The 24,429-nt window shown below is 35.1% G+C and overlaps 1 protein-coding gene across 3 annotated transcripts in view; it reads right to left on the bottom strand.

The window, feature by feature from the left end:
* Positions 1 to 24,429, bottom strand: part of LOC126887867 (rho guanine nucleotide exchange factor 10) — a 414,596-nt gene that overhangs the window by 41,745 nt on the left and 348,422 nt on the right. For all 3 annotated transcript variants that reach the window (XM_050655766.1, XM_050655765.1, XM_050655767.1), the window contains one exon: positions 4,292 to 4,547. In XM_050655766.1, the coding sequence (XP_050511723.1) occupies positions 4,292 to 4,547 (256 nt within the window). The remainder of the gene's footprint in view (positions 1 to 4,291; positions 4,548 to 24,429) is intronic.

The following is a 24,429-nucleotide window of genomic DNA, read 5'->3' as shown; positions in this document are numbered from 1 at the left end:
ATGACTTATTTTAAAAATATTTTTACTTCTTAGGTAGTGTCACAAAGGGTAGACATTAACCAATATTTGGGGGATTTTGCCTCATCAGTAGACCAAAATAAACAGTGCCACTACAACAAGTAGTCGTTTTAACACTTCGGAATTTATTTGGTTTGTTCCTGATGCTCTAATAAGTTTTTTAAACGCATATTGCGTTCCATTATTGTACTAAATAAAATATTTTGATCATTAAAGTTAGGGTTCATGTATTGATTTATTGTTAAAATTTATATCCGGTTAATGTAGCTTCTCATTTCGTTTCAGAAAATTAATTGTACTGTAAAATTCCTTTATTTCCTGCACAACCCATCACAAATTAAGTTTAAATATCAAAAATTTGCTTTATTGTCTCGATTTATTCAATTAGTTTTCAAATAATCTCTTTTTGAACAACAAAATTGAATAACAATTCTAATTGGTTCATTTCGCTGTCATCCCTCAATAATAATTAAGTAAGTTTGTTTTATTTGGAACATTGAAACTTCGGTGATTAGTATATACTTTTATTGATTTGTATTGTTTGCTCTGAGAGCGTCCTTCTTTGTTCTCCAATGACGGATGTTGATTTTGCTAAATTGCGATGTTGTGGTAAAACTTTATGAAGTTTATAGCGGGAAAATTGGTTACAGGCGTTAAGTCATTTAGCATGGTTGCAAAGCTAAACTTAGAAACTCTTTAATCTATAACTTTAATCTTTAACTTTTTTAATCGTTAACTTTAAAACCATAAGATTTCTACCGTGTGATTAATTTTATTAACTTTTTTTATTACAGTCATCATTACTGCTCTTTATGATTATATCATTGCTGATCTTTTTTGCATCATTTCCTTTTGCTGATCCTGTCCCTTATTGAGAACGGGTGTATCAAATGATTTATTATGCACTTGATCTAACTGTAATTATTATTCGTTAGTCATTGCTGATCCTTTTCATTTGGGGTCAGGTTTAGAGTTTACTTAGACTTTACTTTTAACTGTTAATTTTAACTTTTTTACTTTAGTCACAAGTTTAACTTCAACATTTGTGAACATCAGTTAAAAGTAAAAAACGTTTTTCTCATTTTCCGTTTATTCGATTTTTTGAACTGACATTTCTTCTTCTTCTTAACGTGCTCTATCAAGTCCCCTTGACGTTGGCGATTAACACGGCGAAACTGTCTCTGTCTCGAGCTATTCCAAATAGGTGTTCTGCTTTCTTTATTCCTGTCCATTCCCGGATATTCTTCAACCAAGAGGCCTGCTTTCTACCAATTCCTCTGCGTCCTTCGATTTTACCCATCATAATAAAAGGCCATCTTTCTATATTTGATGTTATCAAGCAGTTCGCGGGCAGCATTTGCTCTCTTAAGGACTGCCACATTTGTCAATAGAGCCGTCCATGGTATTTTCAGAATACGTCTGTGCAGCCACATTTCAAAGGCCTCCAAACGATTAATGGTGGATATTTTTAATGTCCATGCTTCGACACCATACAAGAGAACTGACCAAATGTAACATTTAATCATGCGCTTCCGAAGTTGAAGTTGTAAGTTATCATTACAGAAGAATGACCTCATTTTTAAAAATGTCGTGCGGGCTATATCGATTCTACATTTTATCTCTTTATATGGATCTAGTTGTTCAGTAATATGGTAACCAAGATATTTAAAACTGGGTACTCTTTGAATTATGTGACCATCAATCAACATATAACCGTGAATCTTGATGGGCCAAACGGCTAAATACCATGTATTTTGTTTTTGAACAGTTTATATTTAGGCCAAACTATCTTCCCACTGTGTCAATGGCATTTAAAAGGTGCTGTAATCCATTAATATCATCACTTAAAATACCTGTATCGTCTGCATATCTGATTGTATTTATCAGAATTCCATTAACTTTCACACCCCATTCCAAATTATGCAGCGCTTCCTTAAATATTCTATCGGAATATAAATTGAATAACAGTGGGGACAGTATACAACCCTGTCTGACACCTCTTTGTATTTTGCATATTTCTGTTGATTTTCCATTTATGCAAGCTGTCGCTGTTTGACGCCAGTATAATTTTTCTATGATTCGTACATCTTGACTATCAACTCCTTTATCCTTTAATATTTTAATTAATTTGTGATGTTGTACTCGATCAAAGGCCTTCTCATAGTCAATAAATACAGCAAAGACGTCTTTTTCAAATTGTGTTTCATCCTGGTCTTCTTCACATTTATCTCTGATTCTACTGTGGATGATACGTAGAAAGATTTTCAAAGTGTGGCTCATAAGGCTTATCATTCTATAATCGCTACAGTTTTTCGGACGTTGTTTTTTTGGTAGGGTTATGAATTCGGACTTTACCCAATCTTCAGGGATATCACCAGTCGAATAAACATCATTGAAAAGTTTGACTAGTATTCCAATGTTTTCCTCATTTATGAGCTTTAACGTTTCTGTAGGTATGTTGTTAGGACCAACGGCTTCCTTGTTTTTTGCCAATTTTATAGCAGGTAGTATTTCTGATTTTAGTATTTCTGATCCTTCACCTTCATCTAAAGTCTCCAGTTCTTGGGGTCTATCATCATTATACAGTTCATTTATATAATATACCAGGTAGTTCGAATTTAGTGTTCGTCTATTATCATTTTTCCCGACGAATCGGTTATAGTATGTGGATGTGGAGTTTTCTTATGATAAAGACCAGCTACTTCTCTAACTTTTTTAAACATATTAAACTGTCATTTAATAAGCTAGGATTAATAATCTAGGGTACAGATCTTTGAAACAAGTTGAGACATCACACTAACTATGCGTTTTAGAACTCTATCTCAGAGACATGTTAAAAAGCATGGGGTTCAGTACACAAGCTTGCCTGACTTCACGTTTAATGGGTACAGCTTTTTTTGGCTATTTTCGAGCTGTATTGTTGCTATTTGAGCTTTGTTGATCGTTGAGGTACTAAATCATTTCTAGACCTTTAGAGTTCAATATGTTACTATGTTTGACACAGTTAGATGGTTTAAAATAATACGTGTGTAAGATGGATACAATTCTTTTCATTGGGTTCTGCAATTTTTGCAATAAAACTGAAAATTTTAATATTTGAGTCATCAGACTGTTCAATCTAAATTCATCACATCTTTTTGTTTGGCTTCTTAGGAATAAATGTGTTTTGAATTTTAAAAAATAGTCTGGTAAACCCGTAATTTGGTGAACTAGTATTTAATGCTTTGTTTCTTCATTATCATTAATTTTTTTTTGCTTAGATAAACTTTTGCTTTCTGCGTTTTTTAGTATTTTCATATTCAGTAGAACAAAATTTGAATGATATTAATCCAAAAAAAAGAGGATCTCTCAGGAAATCAAAAACTCTCGATCTATAATCTATAAGCCTCCTCTCACATTTCTATAAAAGTTTTAGAAAGATCTGTAGACTAGAAAATATACTGAACCTCTATTAACCAATAAAACAGCCGGTTTTCGGTCAGGTTTTGGTAGCAATAATCATCTTATAGCGCTAAAATCCCAACTAGAGAAAACCAACAGACATTAACATTACTACCTGATGAAGGTATACTGGTTTTAAAGTTCAAAAAGACTGAATAATGATCTTGCTACTCTACTACACGCCCTAGTTACTCGTGGAATAAGAATGAACCAGGAACATCAGACATCCGGAAACTATGAAACTGGATTACTTTATAGGTCATACTTCTGAAGATGAAAATAATTATTGAAAAGTTGTTAGGAATACTGCAAGGAAGTTAAGAGGAAAGGGGTTAAGTAGTGGTTAAATCAACGCCTCGACCCAAAATACGCTCGACAAGAGGCGCTAAATATTATCCAAAAATCAAAAATTTAGGCGTAGAATATCTTTTAAGTCTCAATGTGGAAAGGTGTACGAGGCCAAATAAGAATTTAGGCCTTTATCTACCAATTTAGTTCATGCAATGAGACGGGACAAATATATTTTATGTAGATTCTTCTTCTTCAGGTGCCATCTCCGCTACGGAGGTTGGCAATCATCATAGCTATTTTAATTTTTGAGGCAGTAGCTCTAAATAGTTGTTTTGAGCTGCATCCAAACCATTCTCTCAGGTTCTTCAGCCATGAAATTATGTAGATTCAGCCGACACAAAACTTAAAGAAAATCCAGAGAATGTTAAATATTCTGGTTCAGAAATCTGAGGAAATTGTGTATAAGGGGGACCATAAAGCTTTTTAGAAATATAAATAACAAAGGATAAGCGCTTAAGGATCTCTACAAAAAAAATCTTACCTCGGGTAATTGTGGCATTTTATTGGAATTTGGTGGGGTTCTTTGGGCGTCTGCATTTTCTATATCATATTGATGGTTACTCCCTCTTCTGATGGAAAACCATCGGGACAATCTGCCATGATTTTGGGGGGAAGTGTCGACTGGCAAAGCACTGTCCAATGACAGACGGTTGTTCGAACCTATGCCTCCACTTCCCCGCCATTTATCACACAGCGTACGTGCTTTGTTCAACGTGTTTCTAAGCTGACCATTACTCCTGAAAAGAAAAAAGAATAGAACTAATATATGTAAATATTACAGTAGGTAATTACTATTTTTAATTCTAAAAATTACAGAAATTTTGCTGCAGTCTCTAATTACAGATACCGATAATACATTTCTAATTTTGTGTAGAAATAGGATATTTCAAAATATTTTTGGCGGATATTTTAATCAATTTTCAGTATAATGTTATTACAGGATCCCATCTGCATGAAAATAAATCTGTACTGTTGCGGTAAAATCAAGTTGTTACGTAAATGTTATTAAGTTAGGTATATTTTGTAAAAGTTTAGCAATTAAAATAACTACATCTTCATATTGTGTTCTTACATGTTCTTACAATCAGTTCTAAAATATTTAATAATTCTATATCTTAAAGTATATTTATATTAACAACCTCAAGTACTGGTGAGACAAGTATACAGAGAGAACCATTCAGAAAAAGAAATAAATAATATAAAACAAGAAATACATAAGAAGAAACAAAAAATGGCATCCATAATGCAGACTCTATATTAGTCTATATCACATTTCCCAACCGGTGGGTCGCGACCCACTAGTGGGTCGCGGGCAGATTTCAGGTGGGTCGCGGCGTGGCTCTTACAGCAGCTGAATAACGTACACATCTACTATCATCGTGGGTGAGGGATGGGTCGCGAATATGAAAAAACATCAGAAGGTGGGTCGCCAGACATAAAAGGTTGGGAACCTATATTAATATATTTCTTCAAATATCCTGTAAAGCTAGTCTATAGTCCTCACATATATTTCTTTTATTTTAGCTTCCTTCCTCTTTTTCTTACAGTGCCTATCCGTTACGTATGTTAGCGATCAGCATGGCTATCCTAACTTTGCTTGCTGCTATTCGGAATAGTCCGCTTGTCGATGTATTCAACCACTTTCTCAGGTTTAAAGCCAAGATATTCTTTTCTACCTGGTCCTCTCTGCCCAAATACCTTTCTCTGAAGAATTAGTTGCATCAAGCCATAATATAACTGCTAAAATGCGTCCGTAACACCACATTTCAAGTCTCTTTCTTAGTCTTCAATGTTAACACAACATCTATTTATTAATTTTCTTAAAGTGAAATATAAATAAAAAGATAAAGGCAGTTTTTGTTTTTTTTTTATTTAGAGTTGGACCCCCATCTCCATACAGCTATTTCAGCATAATGCATCCTCAGTGAAGCTATGCAGTCACAACTCTGAAACAAATATCAACAACTCTGCCTATTTAAGGGAAACCATCGCGATCGCGATGCAATGATTCCACAGCGACATCTCTCGTAATACGAGCAAGACGAAAAACCGTAGATATATAAATGTTTTGTTATACTAAGTAGTTATAGTACTTTGATGGAACCACTATCTCTCATATATGCTAAAGAATAAACAAATCTTATAGTAATAACCTTAGTAGTAAATTGTGTATTTAAATTTTTCCATGTATAATAATCATGGATGTTTTTTACCCCAATTAAAGTTTTAATAATAAAAAACGTTCGAAGCTTCATTTTCGAAGAAATCTTACTGGGACCAGATTCTGGTAACTCCTGTATTCGTGCTTTCTTGCAAAGCAGGCGAACGATGAATTAAAGAAGACTAAGAGAACTCTAAAATTGCATTTCACTGCCTGTCTATTCATCTATACTTTGTTTCACGTTAAGAACGGAACATTGTGCTTATGGAGATCGGTGTTGCCAAACCTCTCGGTCATGGGTGGCTACTCGACTGCCGACATACGATTCATTCTAATGAGTACGGCATGGCATCGGCGCGCTTCTATCGTCCGTAAGAAATACATAGGGCTATCTGCGCAATGTTCTATTCTTAACGTGAAACGCTGTATAGGTAAAAATTCCAGCGAATCTTGTTTCCCTGTACTCAGATAGAGGTAAAACTAATAGAAATGAAAATGAGAGACATCTTATATTTCAATTCGTTCAGAGTAATCATCCTCTTACGTATAGTCGCCAACAAGATATTCCAGAAAACCTTAATCTTAAGCTTCTTACAAAGTCATTTGTATATGAATGGTGTGATTAAGTTTCCGGTACAGGTAGAAAGTAATATATTGTAAGGTAAAGTTTTCAATCCTAATAGCAACATTTATAATATTGAAAAATATTACTAAAAGACTTTTAAATTGAAAACTTATTGGTCCATTTTCCTGGTGACACCTGCAAGGCTTCTAGAATATGCAAGCCATATGGATGCTGCGGTGAAGACAAAGGGGTAGGAATTCTACACTACGCAATTCACAACCTCCGTCTGCAGCTTGGTAAAGTTTCAACGGAAAATGGACCTAGTTACTATATAGGAGTAATACTAATATAAAATAAAAATAAAAATGTATACCATTTTTATTCAGTGGCAATGCGAAGTCAAAACAATCTTATTTTTCACTTAGAATACGGAGCGCAGTCCAGCACTCTGAATCGACGATTTTCGACTCTTATTGGAGTCTCATCGGAGAGACGTAGGCCTGCTGCTCCATACTCGAAGTGATTAACCGTGAAAGCTTACCCCCACATTGCAACTGACGTGTATGGATTAGGTGACTAGCGTCATCTGGCAATTGAAAGGTAAAGTTTTCAATCCTAATAGCAACATTTATAATATTGAAAAATATTAAAAATATTACTAAAAGATTTTTAAATTGAAAACTTATTGGTCCATTTCCCTGGTGACACCGCCAAGGCTTCTACAATATGCAAGCCAGATAGATGCTGCAGTGAAGACAAAGGGGAAGGAATTCTACACTATGCAATTCACAACCCCCGTCTGCAGCTTGGTAAAGTTCCAACGGAAAATGGACCTAGTTACTCTATAGGAGTAATAATAATATAAAATAAAAATAAAAATGTATACCATTTTGGCAGTTGATGGGAAAATACAGGAATAAAGAAAGCAAAGCTGAAGAAAGAAAGCAAAGCTGAAAGAAATATGGATGTTAAGAAAGCATATGATCGAGTTCCTGGAGCGGTCCTTTGGTGGGTGCTCAATAAGAAATGAGTTTTTGGTGAGTATAAGAAGATTGTGAGATACATGTATGAGGGAGTAACATCTAGTGTTAGGACAGATTTAGGAGATCCTGATAAATTTGATGTGAAAGTAGGAGCATCAGTTCTCAGTGCTTAGTCCTTATTATTCTCATTAGTTTTAAATCAGATAACAAGGTAACACTGACTTGTGCTAAATACTGAAGGGGATTTAGAACAAAAACTGGAACAGTGAAGATAAGAAGGTTTAAAATTTAGGACAAAAGAGATTAGCTGCATACGAAATACAACAATTTGTATAACAAAACGTACAGCTTTGTTTTATTCCCTGCGTAAATTAATCTAGTTTCCAAAAGACTGGTAAACATGCTCTTTCGCCGACATGTTATTAAAAAGTAAAAATTAGTTAAATTAATTAAGTCGTAAAATAGAACAAACTCTATAACAAACTCTAGACTCTAGAGCCTTCTAAATAATGCAAGTGCTTATTAATGTACCTCCAAATTGTGTTTCTGAAAATAAATTTAAAAAGTAATAATTAACGACATCTGGTTCTATGCGTTCATTAACTCATTGAAAATTTCTTGGTGGGCACTAAGAACTACATAAATTTAGTCTAAAAGTCTGGATCAGGTCCAACTACTCTAAGAGCATAATAGTTGGTCATTAACGTACCAAATAAATACGATGTAGATGTTAATTTAAAAGCTTTTTGCTACTCGTAATTAAAAGTTAAATATTTAAGCATAATGCGGAATAGAGCAAGAATTTGTAACGTAGAAAATATTTGAGCCAACCTCTCGGTAAATATACTTTTGCACTGCATTCCATATTTAAAGCTTGCGATTCAGATTTCCACAATATTAAGCGAAAATATATTTTATTTTTGTTACAACTTAGGATAGAAAACTAAATACAATAAATGGTTGCGAGTTGGAGGTCTCAACAATATGATGTTGTAAACCTCAAAGGTAAATATGTATAAAAACACGAATTTAATTTATACACATAGCGAAAACAAATTTGATGCAACTCACTGGGAAAATTGCTCCAGGGTAAGGAAAAACAAATATTTAGAGCTGCAAAAAACTGAACTTCCCAGTACTCGCAGGTGTTCTTATTGAATACTGCTGACTCTCTATTACCTCTGGAAAATATACAAAATAGAGTTAGCAACAAGCAGATTCTACAAAAATGCAGTAGAAACTACCTAACATGACGAAATGCAAAGTAGTAGTACTAAGACGCGATTAATACCTGGAACTAATTTTCTTAGACGCTGATCAGGTAAAAAGAAACAGATGTTAGGCTTTCTGAGATACAAATTGGAAAGAACAACCAAACGCACGAGATACAGCGCAGAATAGATTTGGGTTGGGCTGCGTTTGGTAAGCTACGGGAAATATCACCAAACATAAAAACAACAAAATTCATGGTTATATCAAAGAAAAATATTAGAAACATCAATCTACACGTAAATAATAAGACGATAGAACGAGCTCAGAATTACAACTATTTAGGGACAAACATTATTGAAACAAACGATTATACCAAACAAATCTGAATTAGATTAGAAAAGGCTAGAACTGCATTTCCTAATATGAAACAAATATTATGTAGTAGAGACCTCAGCCTAAATCTTAGAAAGCGAGTACTAAAATGTTATGTATTTTCTGTTCTTTTGTATGGTGTGGAGACATAGACTCAACAAATAATGTCTCAATAGATTGGAAGCATTTGAAATGTGGACATATCGAAGAATGTTGAGAATCTCCTGGACAGACAGAGTGGCCAATGAGGAAGTATTAAGAAGAATACAGAACAGCAAGGAGATACTGGATTCCATCAAAATAAGAAAACTTCAATACTTGGGTCATATAACACGTATTGACAGATATGAACTCCTAAAATTAATTATGCAGGGAAAGATTCAAGGAAGCCGCAGGCGCAGGCGCAGCAAAAGAAATGGATGTGGGCAGGTCATGTGGCAAGAACACCGAACGACAGGTGGACTAGAAGATTATTGGAATACCGACCGCGGGCAGACAAACGATATTATATAATACGAAGTCAGTGATCGCTTAAAACCTTTCTTATAATGGATTTCAAAGGCTGTCGCCGCCTCTCCATACCCAGCTTCCAATTTTTTCTATCGTAACACATATCTTCATTGAAACTCCAAGATGCATCACGTTACCTATTCTATCTGGTAACAAAAGACACTGTCCATGACCAACCTACCTACCAAGATGTATGGGATGCATTATTTCAATTGAGAGAGCACGTGTTGGAGTCCGAAGTGCAAAAGTTAGCCATGCCAAAGTTAGAATGCCGCCAATTAGACTGGAGAGTTACCCGAAATATGATAGAAGAAATTTTTAAAGATACCGAGGTCCAGGTGTTAGTCTGTTGCAATACGCATAGTTACTGGTGCGGAGCGAAGACCGTCCCCTGCCACTTTTATACAACTGTAAGTTGTATAGTTCGAGTCCCGACACCATCTTTTAAGGAGGGGGCAATGTGACATTATTTATAGCCCGCTCACAACCTGGCCTAATTCATTACGGAAGCTTCTGTCGTCAAACTTTCTGACCCTCTCTGCAGGCGCGACAAATAGAAACTTGTTTTTGTTACAATCGGCGCTTCTAGAAGGCCATCGATAAACCTTTTTTTATTGTTCTTTAAATAATATTTACCTTTCGATTTTTCTGGAAATCAGTAGACTAATTGTACATAACTATATAAATAGACATTTTTGGAATTAGAAGTTAGTTGTGAATTTGAAACCATCGGTGTACTTTGATATGTAACGGGCGCGTTTTTATATTTTTTGTAATTAGATAAATTAGTAGATTTGGTGTAATAAATAAATTAGATATCGTAGTTTGTAAAATAAAGGATATAAATTCAGTGTTTTTTATTTGTTTAGAAGTAAGTTATTAAAAATAAATAAAGTCAACTAAAACTAAACATTAGTGCCTAAACGATCATAGAAAGTCAGTTTTGTAACACTATTATCTGCTGTTCTGTTCCAATATCAACAATTCATTCTTTACAATAATAAAAAATACATAACTTTAATAATAATTTTCACATGACTGCATTGCACTAACACTTGCTCCACTACGCCCATGCTCCCGCAGACATCTTGTAAACGAGTTTGAACGGATTGAGTTGTAATTAGTGGTAAATTAATTTTAATTGGACATAGCCGATGTATATGTAAATGGAAGTGATAAATATTTGGCAGCAGAATTGAGTTGTGACCTGTCGAGAGAAAAACTTATTGAATTATCGGCTATAGCAACTCGACTAGAAGCTTATTGAAGCATAATTAGAATGGTGTAATAGTCAATTACATCTGTTTAAATATTGTGAGAGCTCATGATTGAATATTCTGGAATCTAAAGGTCAAAAGATTTTAATAAAGCAGTATAAAAATACCTCTGCTCTATCTGTGTATGTACTTTTAGAGAATACTCTACTACACTGTATTATCACGTTCGTATTCATATTTTTCAGTGGGAGCATTAGGTTATCAGTGACTAAAAATTTTTAAACAAAGTAAGTTATCAATCGAAGTAAGGTATTCAATCGAAGCACAGAAAACGACAATAAATATCGTTCCCATACCACCAGATTGATAACAGGTGGCATACTTTCTTTGGTTACAACCTCTCGAGATTTTCAAAAATTATAAATCATACAGGATGCCGAGGAAATTAAGATGAGAGAATTTGAAATAATTCACAACACATCTGCTCAGCATGGTAAAAGTTCCAACAAGAAAGATTCCTTAGTACTCAACAAAAGAGTAAATGAATTAAAATGTATAAACATTTTCAATTTCTTTGTAACACGAAAATGCAGCAGCTGCATAATACTCTGGTTAAATCGGAGAGTGCAAGAAGAGTCTATACTGGTTTCGGAGGTTTTTTCCTTCTCATCAGTAGTACCGAAAAACAAAGTAAGTTAGCAATCGAAGTAGCACAGAAAACAACAATAAATAACCAATACAGAAGTAAAAACTTCGAGATGTATTCTGGTATAAAATCGTTTATTTAAAACTATAAAATGTCATGGGTTGCAAAACGTTTTCGTTCTAAACAGAACATCTTCAGTGCCTAGAATGAAGTATTTCCACGTTAGTTTAAAGCAAAAGGTTAAAATTGTGACTGTTAAAATGAAAAATGTGGGAATACTTACATCCTGCCGAGTAGTTTGAAACTAGCACACTATAAATAGTGTTAACCTCATTGTATATGGTTTACATAATATAATATATTAAAATTTAATGACTACAAGTCGATGTTGATAGATAAAGTGGAACACATGCTAAAAGGGTGCCATGGTTCCCTGCTCGAAGATGCTAGGTACTTGCCAATTCAATGGGCACAGACCAACTGAGAAATTAGGAAGTGGATATACAATTTGACAAGAGTGACATGACATGACAAGATAAAGCCAATTTTTGGTTAAAGTTTCATTTGATTTTGGATTTTTTAAAAAAGGCAAAGGTTTGTCTGCACAAATAATTTAAATTATTTGAATAATAAAATCTACTGTAAAGTTTAAATTAGCAACTCTATTCCAGAATAACTTATAGATTCATTAAATTTAATGCAGATATATTTCATGGTTTAAGTTGTGACGTCATCGAATGTGAAATGACGAGATGAAAGTTGAGTTTTGTTGAAACAAGGAAATACACTACATAATAAAAGATAATTAGACTTGCGTGGAAAAACAAAGCTAAACAAACCAAAAAAACAGAATTTAAGAGTATTTTTATGTGATGTACTGTTGGTTGCCTAACAATAAATATCGTTCCCATACCACCAGATTGACAACCGATGGAATACTTTCTTTGGTTACTACCTCCCGAGATTTTCACCTGTAGAAAGAAAGTATTCCATCTGTTGTCAATCTGGTGGTATGGGAACGATATTTATTGTCGTTTTCTGTGCTACTTCGATTGATAACTTACTTTGTTTTTCGGTAGATGGCTCTAGTACATCCGTGACATTTCGTTCTTTGCAATTCGGAAAGGCCCGCCCAAAGTATGATGCCTGGGGAAATCGGAGAGAAGAGGATATGGGACTACTGATGAGGAGGAAAAAACCTCCGAAACCGGTATAGACTCTTGCTGCACTCTCCGATTTAACCAGAGTATTATGCAGCTGCTGCATTTTCGTGTTGCAAAGAAATTGAAAATGTTTATACATTTTAATTCATTTACTCTTTTGTTGAGTACTAAGGAATCTTTCTTGTTGGAACTTTTACCACGCTGAGCAGATGGGTTGTGAATTATTTAAAATTCTCTCATCTTAAAGAGACAAGAGACCTTTTTTGCTCAGAATGACCCAAATTATCTAAAACAATATTGTTCGAAATGAAAAAAATATTTTTGTGAATTTGTTTAGAAAAAATTGTTTAAACAATTTTTCGACCACGGCACCGCCCGGCACCCTGTGGATATGTTATAAGGACCTCTTTTTGAGTAAGTTTGTGCAAAAAAAATCGAATCGGAATAATTTCGCTAGCGGGGGCGACGATACAGCCCGGTCTGTATAGGGTTATGTTAATCTGAGGGTGGTGTTCGTACCTCTCGGGATATCATATTCTGAGTGTTCTGTGTATTTGTTTGTATTATTTATTTGTGTATTATGCGTTTGTGTAATGTGTGTATGTAGTTATATATTTGTGTATTGTGTGTTGCATATATTGTAGTGGTCCTTATTTCACCTTATTTCGTCTAGACTTTTATTGTTGTTGTTTTGAAGCACATGAATTTCGTGCCATGTGTTGTTTGTGCTGCCTGCCGTGGGTTGTGTCGCATGCGTCTCAATGTGCGCCTTGTCTGAGCGACGCATCTTTTTTTTTGAGGCATTTGTGGCCTGCGCTGCGCTGTGTCTTAATATGCGGGCGTGCAATGCTCTCCACACGATACAGAAACGTAACGTGTGCTGCCCTGCGTGGGTTGTGTCGTATGTGTCTCAATGTGCGCCTTGCCAGAGAATCAAGTGCCTGCGTGCGTGACTGATTCGGAACTGCAAATTTTCCATGATCGCAAACGTAGATAGCAACACAAAGACTGTGTCTCAATGTGCGCCTTGCACTTCAGTGTATACTCGCTGCAATCCTCACAATTTTTACGTTTGCATTTTACTTCATCAGTTATCAGTGTGTGTTTTATCGTCCAACGCTGCCACTGTGTTAGCACAGTCACTAATAAGATAAAATAATATTCTTGTTTATTATTTTCGCGATAAATTAATGACAGCGGTAACTGAACATCCTGAACATGCTTATATAGCTAGAGAGCTCTCGCGCACACATCTGCTTACATCTGCTTTCAACCGAAGTTCAAATAATACTAAGTACTACTACATACTAAGTGTGGTTTAATGCCATATAAACGTGGTTCCAATGCGTAAAAATATATTTTTTACGCATTCCCTTATGATACAAAAATGCTGACCAGAACAGAATAACGTCGTCGGAATAACGTCGTCAGAATTCGTCAGAATAACGTCGTCGAATCCTGAAGATATCTTATACCGACCACATTACTAATGAGGGTGTTTTGCTGAGAATGCAAAAAGAAAAAGAGCTGTTAATCAAAATAAAAACAGCCAAAATCGAATACCTCGGTCATATCATGAGGAACAGTGAAAGATGTGAACTGCTGCAACTGGTCTTACAGGGAAAAGTAGAGGGAAGGCGAGGACCAGGAAGGCGAAGGATTTCGTGGCTGAAAAATCTACGTACGTGGTTCAACACAACCACTACAAATCTTTTCAGAGCAGCAGTGTGCAAAGTACAGATTGCCATGATGGTCACCAACATTCGAAACGGATAGGCACTACAAGAAGAAGAACAGAATAGAAAATCAGCGTGGCTCAAAGGGATATGAAGTGTGATATTATATTGCACATTTTTTTACAAGACTAGATTTCAAACCGTAAGATCCGGCAAAGATCAGTAGTAGCTGATGATATACATAGAGAGCATAACAACACTGGTGGAATTTAATTAGAAAGTTATATGGCTAGAATTATGGCTAGTTTACAGTTATTAACAAATCCACAGATACATTATACATTTGAAATAATACAGTAATATCCTTAATAAATCTAAACCTTTTTTATCTCAAACTAAACAATATCATAATTAAATAATGAATGAATTACTTTCGTCTATGATGTTCGTCCATATTATAATAAATTTTTTTTATTATCAGCTAAATACTTTCAACACATTATGTGCCATCATCAGAGCTTCGTCCTATTATAAAACCTTCATAGAAGAGCAATTGCTAAACAACACAATAAAAAACATAGATACTGGGCAACAGCCCCACATATCTTGGGTATAAAAACCCCTTAAAATTAATAAATTCACATCTAATTTCTTTTAATTTAAAAAGACAACATGGCTGAGTCAAACCATTGTTTGAAACTGAAGCTGAGTCAAGCCATGTGTCAAACAATGGTTTGACTCAGCCATGTTATCTTTTTAAATTAAAAGAAATTAGATGTGAATTTATTAATTTTAAGGGGTTTTTGTACCCAAGATCTGTGGCTGTTGCCCAGTATCTATGTTTTTTATTATGTTGTTTAGCAATTGCTATTCTATGAAGGTTTTATAATAGGACGAAGCTCTGGTGATGGCACGTAATGTGTTGAAAGTACTTAGCTGATAATAAAAAAAATTTTTACACACTATCAAATTTTTTTGAGAACATACACCTGTTTGTCGGTTTGACCTACTTAGAAGTGTGTACAAGTCATACAGTCTTTTTCAATTCATATTATAATATCCGAAGTGCCTTTTGAATAAAGAAAAACGAATCAAAATTGAACTACTGTTTCGGAGAGTACAAAACCTCAACCCTCGCTTGGATATTTAACTTCAAGTCGTAGTTAGTAATCTCTAATTTCAATTACTTTGTCTAAAACACGGCTCAAAAGCGGTTAACAGGAGATAGGCGATGTTAAGAGCTAAAGGTTGCCATACGTGTGTGCAGGATTGATGATCAGAAAATAGTAGTCGATAAAGATCACGCACACAGAAATATAATTACCTCATTTATACTCAGTCCTGTTGGACAGGGAATTGGGCAGGGAAGTGGGCAGCGTGAATGTGTAAATAGCTCACTCGCGCTGCCGCTGCTAATGATACTGCCATTGCACGGCGCTCCCTCAAAAGTCGGTTTTCGAGATGGAAGTCAAAGGACTGGCAGGGCGAGCGCGAGTACGCATTCACATTCAACTACTCTCTCTCTCTCTCACTTGCCGCCGGCAAAGCGGCAAGTAAGTGAGCAAGACATTCTTGTGAGTCGTTCGGTAATTAATTTAAATGAGTTGTGAGGACATTGGCGAGGAACTGATGTAAACACCTCACTCGCGTCGATATCGTATTTCGGGCAATATTTCCGGCAACAGCAGCAGCAGTGGCAATGGCTGAGTATAAATCCGGCATATACTATATGAGCTAAGGCTGATTTATGTTTGAACGGGCCGTGTACGAAACGGCTGAATTGTGGGGCACGTTGAAGAATCGCTTAATATGAAAGACATTGGCTAGTTTATAGTACAACGGAACGGGGCGACAACCAGGACGAGCCCCGTCGACCGGCCGTGCTCGCCTCGTCGATGACTTTTCTTTTACCGCACCCGTCCCGTCCTGACATAAACTACTTGTCTACGGGCTATTCATGGGGAACTATTGTATTTTAATTGTTTTTGACCAGTCCGGCTTGTCAGAGTGTTCATATATGTATTATTAAGTATATTATTATAGTTAGCAAGGTTCTGAAACAGTTTTCTTGTGGCATGTTTAATTTAAGTAGATAATATCTACTAATATTATTATGTTTATATGGGATTTAGCCACAGATTCCTGGAAGGAGTAGGAGAGGAAGATCAAAGAAGACCTGGGTGGAGACGATAAGGCAGGACATGTTGGTAAAGGGGATTGCCATTGATATGACCCAAGATAGAATTGTGTGGAGAAATGCAATTAGGGAAGCCGACCCCGCATAGGGATAAGGCAAAGAGAATGGTGATGATGGGATTTAGCCACAGTTATTGGTATAATGAACATTACATTTTTAATTAAGTAACTAATGTTTTGAATTTCTTTTTTCCATTTTTGAGAACGATTTCCGGAGTGGAAATCGGAACGTCAAAACATTAATTAATTAAAAATGTAATTTTTATTACATCAATAATTGTGGCTAAATCCCATATAAACACACAATACTTATATGATAGCTATATTATGAAATATCCAAAAGTATAAAAAAGTATAAAATAATATCCAAAACTTCCAGTTAATTTAAAGCAAAAGGTTTTTGACAATGACCTTCGGTATCCTTTTTAATAATGACCTTTGGTATCCTTCGTGTGATGACTTATGGAATGGAGACTATGACACTTACTAACCAATAGTCACTTTTACACGGCAACATTATTGAAGCAAAATCGATATTGAGGAATATGTTGAACGTGTAAGGAATGTATTGAAACAATAATACCATTGAAAAATATTGCTTCAATAATATTGATCGTATTAAGTTGGCATAACAGATCATGAGAAACGAAGATTTAAGAAGAAGACCAACGTAAAAGATTTTATCGAAATTATCGCAAAATCTAAATGGAAATGGGCAGTATATGTAGCAAGAGCACATAAACGAAGCATAGCTAGAACGCAAAAAAATTAATCGACGACATTAAAGAAAGGCAGAAGGAAAGTCGGTCAGACGGTTCAGTTGGCTGAGGCGCAGTCGATCGACAAGTTTAGTGGATTTACAATCGAGGTGCGAGCCCCAGCTAGGTCATTTGAAATTAATAAAAAGACCAACGTCTTATATAATTCAATAGAATCAGCGGAGCGGTACGGCAAGGGATAAGGGCTTGCGGCTTGGTGATATTCCTCCATAGATCCCTACCGAAGTGCGTTGACGCCTAATAATGGTGTATATATATAGAAATGTGCAGAAAATGTTAAAAGCATTGACAGAATGCCGAATAGACCATCGCTACACTAACATGATAAAACATATCTACCACAATGCAACGGCTAGCGTAAGACTCTCTGATTAACAAACTAATAAATTTTGTATGCAGGGAGGAGTACGGCAAGGAGACACCATCTCACCAAAGCTGTTCACAACTCTTTTAGAACACACTTTTAAGAAGGCAGATCTGAACGAATATGGTATCAATATAAATGGAGAGAAGGTCAGTCATTTGAGATTCGCAGATGACATCGTCCTTATAGCCGATCGTGTAGATGATGCAATAATAATGTTGAACAAGTAACAAGTTATATCAGGCTTCCTTAGAGGTCGGACTCAAAATTAATATCAACAAGACGCAAATAATGACTAAACTGGTGCTAAATCGAAATATTGTTGTTGATGGAATGGATATTGAGCAGACTGTATCTTATAAGTACTTGGGACATGAAATTCGGTTGGGAAGAGATAACCAGACGTGCGAACTCCCACGTCGCATAGGATTAGCCTGGGCAGCGTTTGGTAAACTGAGCTATGTATTTAAATCGGACTTACCCATATGCCTGAAAAGGAAAATCTTTGACCAGTGTGTATTGCCTGTACTCATTTATGGAGGGAAAACATTAACACTCACAAAAAAGGTAGTGAACAAGATTCGCATAACTCAGAGGGCTATGGAGCGCCAGATGTTGGGTGTCTCCCTGAGGGATCGAATCCCAAACGAAGAAATACGTAGTAGAACAAAAACAATGGACGCTGTCGAAATAATCGCGTCGCTCAAGTGGAATTGGGCAGGACACGTCGCCAGATTGTCAGACAATCGATGGACAAAACGTATTGTCGAGTGGAGACCACGAGAAGAAGCACTACAGAGCAGAGGACGACCACCAACCAGATGGGCTGACGATCTGAAGCGTATTGTCGGCAACTGGATGCAAGCCGCACAAAACAGAGAAAGATGGAAAGAGCTGAGGGAGACCTATGTCCAGCGGTGGACGAGTACGGGTTGATGATGATGATGATATATAGAAAAAAAGTGGCACCAGATAGCACAAGACAGGCGAATATGGAAAACACAATGGGAGGCCTATGTCCAGGACTGGACCAGAAGAGGCTAACTAAAGACGAAGAAGTTACATTCTACAATGAAGAACGAACATTTAGTTGAATGTGTGAAGAAGTACCCAGCTATTTCTGATATCCATACTGAGAGGACTGCCCATCGCCTTTTCCTTCTTTCATCTTCAACCAAAGCTACAGCTATCGCTAGCAATTCCATGTTTTCTTTGTTGTAGACGTCCTGTCGTAAAGGCGAATTTAGACTATTCACTTTAGATGTACACTGTGGATGATTCATCTGCAATGAAAGGTATAAACATACTCTTCATCTACATTTCATCCAAGATGCACATCCAAAGTAAACAGTGAACAAAGTAGAAGGTGTTCCTACTTTTGATGAAATGGTTGGATGATTCTTCCACAATGAACCACTAGTGTAAAGTGTAAACTTATTTTTTTTTTCGGTATTTTTGTCATAAATTTATATTTTGATACCTACGTAAAATGACTTTTCAGTGGAAAGATGAACATATGCATATATTTCTAGAAATATATCGTAATCATGGGTGCTTGTGGAATAATAAATCTGAGGACTACCATAGAATAAATATTTTTCCACCTACCTCTTCCGAAAGTATACTTTTCCGGACCTGATTGTAGGGAGCAAAGTTGTACTTTTCCTCCCTAGGGAGGAAAAGTAAAAGTGACGTCATGGTATTTCAATTTCATTCATGGAATATAACTTATTGACTTCTCGGGATTAAAAGTAGCACTTTCCTCCCTTGTCATACAAATAGCTATTTTGTGAAAATACAAACCGGTCCCTACTAAAACAGCTACATTTATCTGGATTAAATATAGGCGACATAAAATCAAAAATAAAAACTATCCACACTCGCTATTATTGTTGAGTTAGCAAAAATTAGGAAGTCAGAAAAAAGTGGAGCAGAAAGCGCTGATGTTTATACTCCTCGTTTATTGTGGTTGAGAGAGGCAAACTCCCGGATTTTTTTCTAATTTTCAACATTCTTCTAGAAATGCTTTACTTATCAACTCCACGCCGCCAGGACTATTCGCCATTTTGAAAAGACTGTGAAAATAAATTCCGTCAGTGAAAATGTAAATTGCTGACCTTTTCAATCTACACTTCCACTATTCATCTATCATCCGCAGTGTGCATCTAAAGTGAATAAGTCTAAATTTGCCTAACAAATCAACCTTTAGGGGGGGGTATGGTTTGAAATCAACATATCAAGCACATTTTTGTGAATTTTTTTCGAAGCTATGGCAGAATTATTTGATTTTTAAATTAAATAAGCATATTAAGTACAATTCGAAGAATATTTAAGAAAAAATTAAATTCAAAATATTGAAAAATAAGCGATTGGTGACCAATTTTGGCAGGTAGCTCAAAAAAAAAAATAGATTTTGCGGTGGACATCAGAACTCATCACTGGATCATACGAAACAAAAAATTCAAAAAGATTTAATTAGCTTATGAGTTTCACGAGGTAACAACGTCGAGTTTTTAATTTTTAATGATTTCTGAATTTTTGGTATCACTCAGAAGTCAAAAATACGAAATTTTTGATAAATATTTTGTGAAAACCAACAGATTTAATATTTTTGAACAAAAAATAAGTACAAAACGAAAAATATCTCGACGTTGTTACCTCACGAAATGTCTAAAGAAAATGTATTCAAAATTTCAGGTAGATCGGTCAAGTAGTTTTTCAGTTACAATGTCCACCGCATTTGAAAAAGCAGTTTTGAGAAAAATGCGTTTAAAGTTTTGACAACTGCATCTTCACCTTCTTATTTGTCTGCCAAATCGTAAAGTGATGAACATTGGAATATGTTTTTTGAATTGCGGAGTAATCTACAAAAGAGAAGGCGAACAGTTGTTTAACGTTTCTCACTACGCTCAAGCGTGCTGACGCGAAGCCGCGGCAAAGCGGGTCGAAAGTAGGGATATTCAACACCCTGTATCTCTGGTAATTTTACTCCGATCAATCTGAAATTTTCAGAGAGTATTCTTGAAAGTATGCACTTTTATTTGAAATAATAATAAAAAAATTAAATATTTCAAACCATACCCCCCCCCCTATATCGCTTTCCATAAAATGTCTTTTGATTACGCATGATTAAAATTTTTAAAGATTTAAAAACCTGAATAGACATGAATGTTTTAATAAAGTAAAATAGAAAAATAATTCAATCGTCCGTAGTAACAACAGGATATATCCTTAAATAAACAAAAATGACATTCTTCGACATTGTAGGATAACTCAGAAGACGTGTCAACAATATAGAAATAGAAATGAGATTATTCCCACCCGACCGAAAAAGCAATCTTTTGAAGCTCGCACGGAGTCAGCATGATATCCATAATAATACACGGCCACACACTGCTCGACTAGTTACTGATTATGTCGATTCTGTATTAAATGCAAATCATGTAATTTGTTTGGCCTATTTGCAGTCCAGATTTAAACCCCGTTGAACAAATTTAAGATGAGATGGAATGACGTTTACAGAAACGTGTGCACTTCTACATTTTCTTTCACAATGGTTTCGTTTTATGGTATTAGATTAGACGTACAAGATCATTCTCTTTAGATACATTTTTTCATAATGTTATGATTTCTGTGAATGTTTCTATCGAAAAACATTTGAAAATATTCTGTCACATTATATTATTTATTACCGGAGACTAATTTCTCCAGTAAAAATAGGCTTGCTTTAGATTTTTTAGTTTTTATTTTAATTTGGACATAAACGTATTTCTGATTGGACGTTCATGTAGGATGGACTAAGATGACTAGGTCATCCGCATAGCCCAGGACATGATGCCTATCGTTGTCAAGTCTAGCCAGGCCATCCATGACCAGATTCCACAATAGAGGAGTTTAGACTTCTCCTGTGGGCAGCCTCTGGCTACCTGAGCTGACACTGTATCCCCTTGCAACGTAGCATATATCACACGGCTCCTCAGCATGCAGTCTATCCATCTACAGCTTGTTTCGTCTATTCCTTTTAGACGGATCGCCCTTGTGATAAAAGCCACTCTTATCAGCCTCCATGGTTTTGGCATGTATCCCAGCCCTAAACTAGCCTGCAGTATCTTACACAATTTTTTGAAAAGAAGGTCGTTTCCCTTCTGTAGAAGTATTGGATAAATCCCGTCCGGACCCGGTGATTTATATGGCTCGAATAAGTTTATTGCCCATTTGACTTTGTCCTGGTTTATAACTTCTTTTGCCACATGCCAGTTTTCCCTAGAACCATAAGTCATGATATCCAGTCCGGTTTGCCTTGTGTCTAGTGGTATCAGTTTTGTTTCAGACTCAGGAAAGTGCACCCTGAAAAGCTCTTTCAGAATGTCTTCACCATTCTGAGTGTATTACGTACCTTAGTATACTACATTTACAATCAAGATGCACTAGAAATAAACAAACCAAGACGCGTTAACTGTTACAAGGAGCCCTCCTGAAACATGATTTACAATTTATAAACTTTGTAAATCATCATTTGGGATTTACCATGTATACAGGGTGTAACCAAAATACACGTCATAAATTAAATCACATATTCTGGGACCAAAAATAGTTCGATTAAACCTAACTTACCTTAGTACAAATGTGCACCTAAAAAAAGTTACAGCCCTTTGAAGTTACAAAATAAAAATCGATTTTTTTCAATAGATCGAACACTGTTTGAGGTTTCTGATTGAAAACGGACATGTGACATTCTTATGATAGGAACATCTGAAAAAAAAATATAGTGAAATTTGTGTACCCCATAAAAATTTTATGGGGGTTTTGTTCCCTTAAACCCCCCCAAACTTTTGTGTACGTTCCAATTAAATCATCATTGTGGCACAATTAGTTAAACACAATGTTTTTAAAACGTTTTTGCCTCTTAGTACTTTTTTGAAAAGTTAGTTTTTTTGAGATATTTTGAATATTTTGTCAAATCCCCCACATATTTGTGTACACTGTTAAGTACGATTTTAGAGACTTGGTAGTAATATGAAAATTTATTTATAAATTACAGTTTGAGGTATACTTTGAACCATATTAAAAAAGAAGCCACATCTCGATAAAAGGTGCCTTATCTGAAAAATACTAAGAGGCAAAAAATGGTACAGCAATAATAGTTTAATTGGAACGTACACAAACATTTGGAGGGTTTAAAGGCACAAAACCCCCATAAAATTTTTATGTAAACATATTAAAAAAGAAGCCGCATCTCGATTAAAACTGGTTTATCGAAAAAGTACTAAGAGGCAAAAAAGTTTTAAAAACATCGTGTTTAACTAATGGTACTACAAAAATAATTTAATTGGGACGCACATTGGGGGGGGGGGGGGTTAAGGGAACAAAAACCCCATAAAATTATTTTTATGGGCTGCACAAATTTCAATATAATTTGTTTTTAGGATGTTCATGCCATACGAATGCCACATGTCCATTTTCATTAAAAAATCTCTAACAGTTTTTGATATATCGGAAAAAATCGATTTTCATTTTGTAACTTCAAAGGGCTGTAACTTTTTTGAGTGCATATTTGTACTAAGGTAAGTTAGGTTCAATCGAACTATTTTTGATCCCAGAATATGTGATTTAATTTATGACCTGTATTTTTGTTACACCCTGTATAGGTATGTACATTGTAAATAATGATTCAGGAGTGCTCACTGTAACAGTTAACGTGTCTTGGTTTGTTTATTTCTAGTGCATCTTAATTGTAAATGTAGTATAGTTATGAACAACGTCAAGTCAAATGTATACGCTTTGATACCATAGGGGTGATTAAAATTTAACTTCAAATTCATTTTAATAAGTGTAATATTCAAAATCTAAATGTATCAACAAAATAACTAATTTAATCATAATTATAACTACCTAATTTGTTTGTGTTAAAAAATAAATAAATTTAAAAATCATGCCTACAACTTTATGATACTCGTACATTTAATTGTCATTATGATGCTCGTATTCTATACTAAACTCACCGCTTCGCGGCTCGTGTCGTATCCGTCATAATCTCATCATAATTACCATTATTAAATGCTAATTGCATAATATAAGTACAATTAAAGATTATACATTGGTATTCAATACTAAAAGTTATAAACCAAAATAAAAAAAGATGATCATTTTGCCATATCCAATCATTTCTACTTTATTGCGAATTTATTCGCATAACTTTTGATTTGTTGAATTGCGAGGTTACATTTTATATAGTAGGATGCAAGTTTAAAATTATAGATATATAAAAATAAAAATGTATACCATTCACCAGGAAAATGGGCCAATAAGTTTTTCAATTAAAAATCTTTTAAAAATATTTAATTTACAAATATTTTTATTAGCTTGAAAAACTTAGTCTTTTAGTCTTATAGATATATGTTGAATATTTCATTTCCAACCCCACATACGACATACGATTTCTGTACCTCTAGAGAAGGATATATCTCCGGTGTATGGCCAGCTTAACAATATAATTTGAAGACAAATTTTGTTGGCAAGGTTAATTCCAATTTTGACGCATATTTCAATTTCGAATGGGAACAAGCATAAAACAAAGGATGACAATTTACCGGCAATTGTTAGATTAGCTTCCACAATGACATTTAACTGTCTTTAATTCACGGTTATTAAATATTATTATAAACTGAAACATCTGCAAATGAACCAAATTTTCAGTAGGTAATTTGGAAAGTTTTGTTACTCAAATAATATAATATGCTCTTTCAGTTCTGAAACAACGTGTCAACTGTGACAT

Source organism: Diabrotica virgifera, chromosome 7, assembly GCF_917563875.1.
Source record: "Diabrotica virgifera virgifera chromosome 7, PGI_DIABVI_V3a".
In the NCBI taxonomy this organism is placed as follows: Eukaryota; Metazoa; Arthropoda; class Insecta; order Coleoptera; family Chrysomelidae; genus Diabrotica; species Diabrotica virgifera.
Note: the sequence above shows the minus strand (reverse complement) of the source record. Positions and strands in the feature narration are given on the sequence as shown.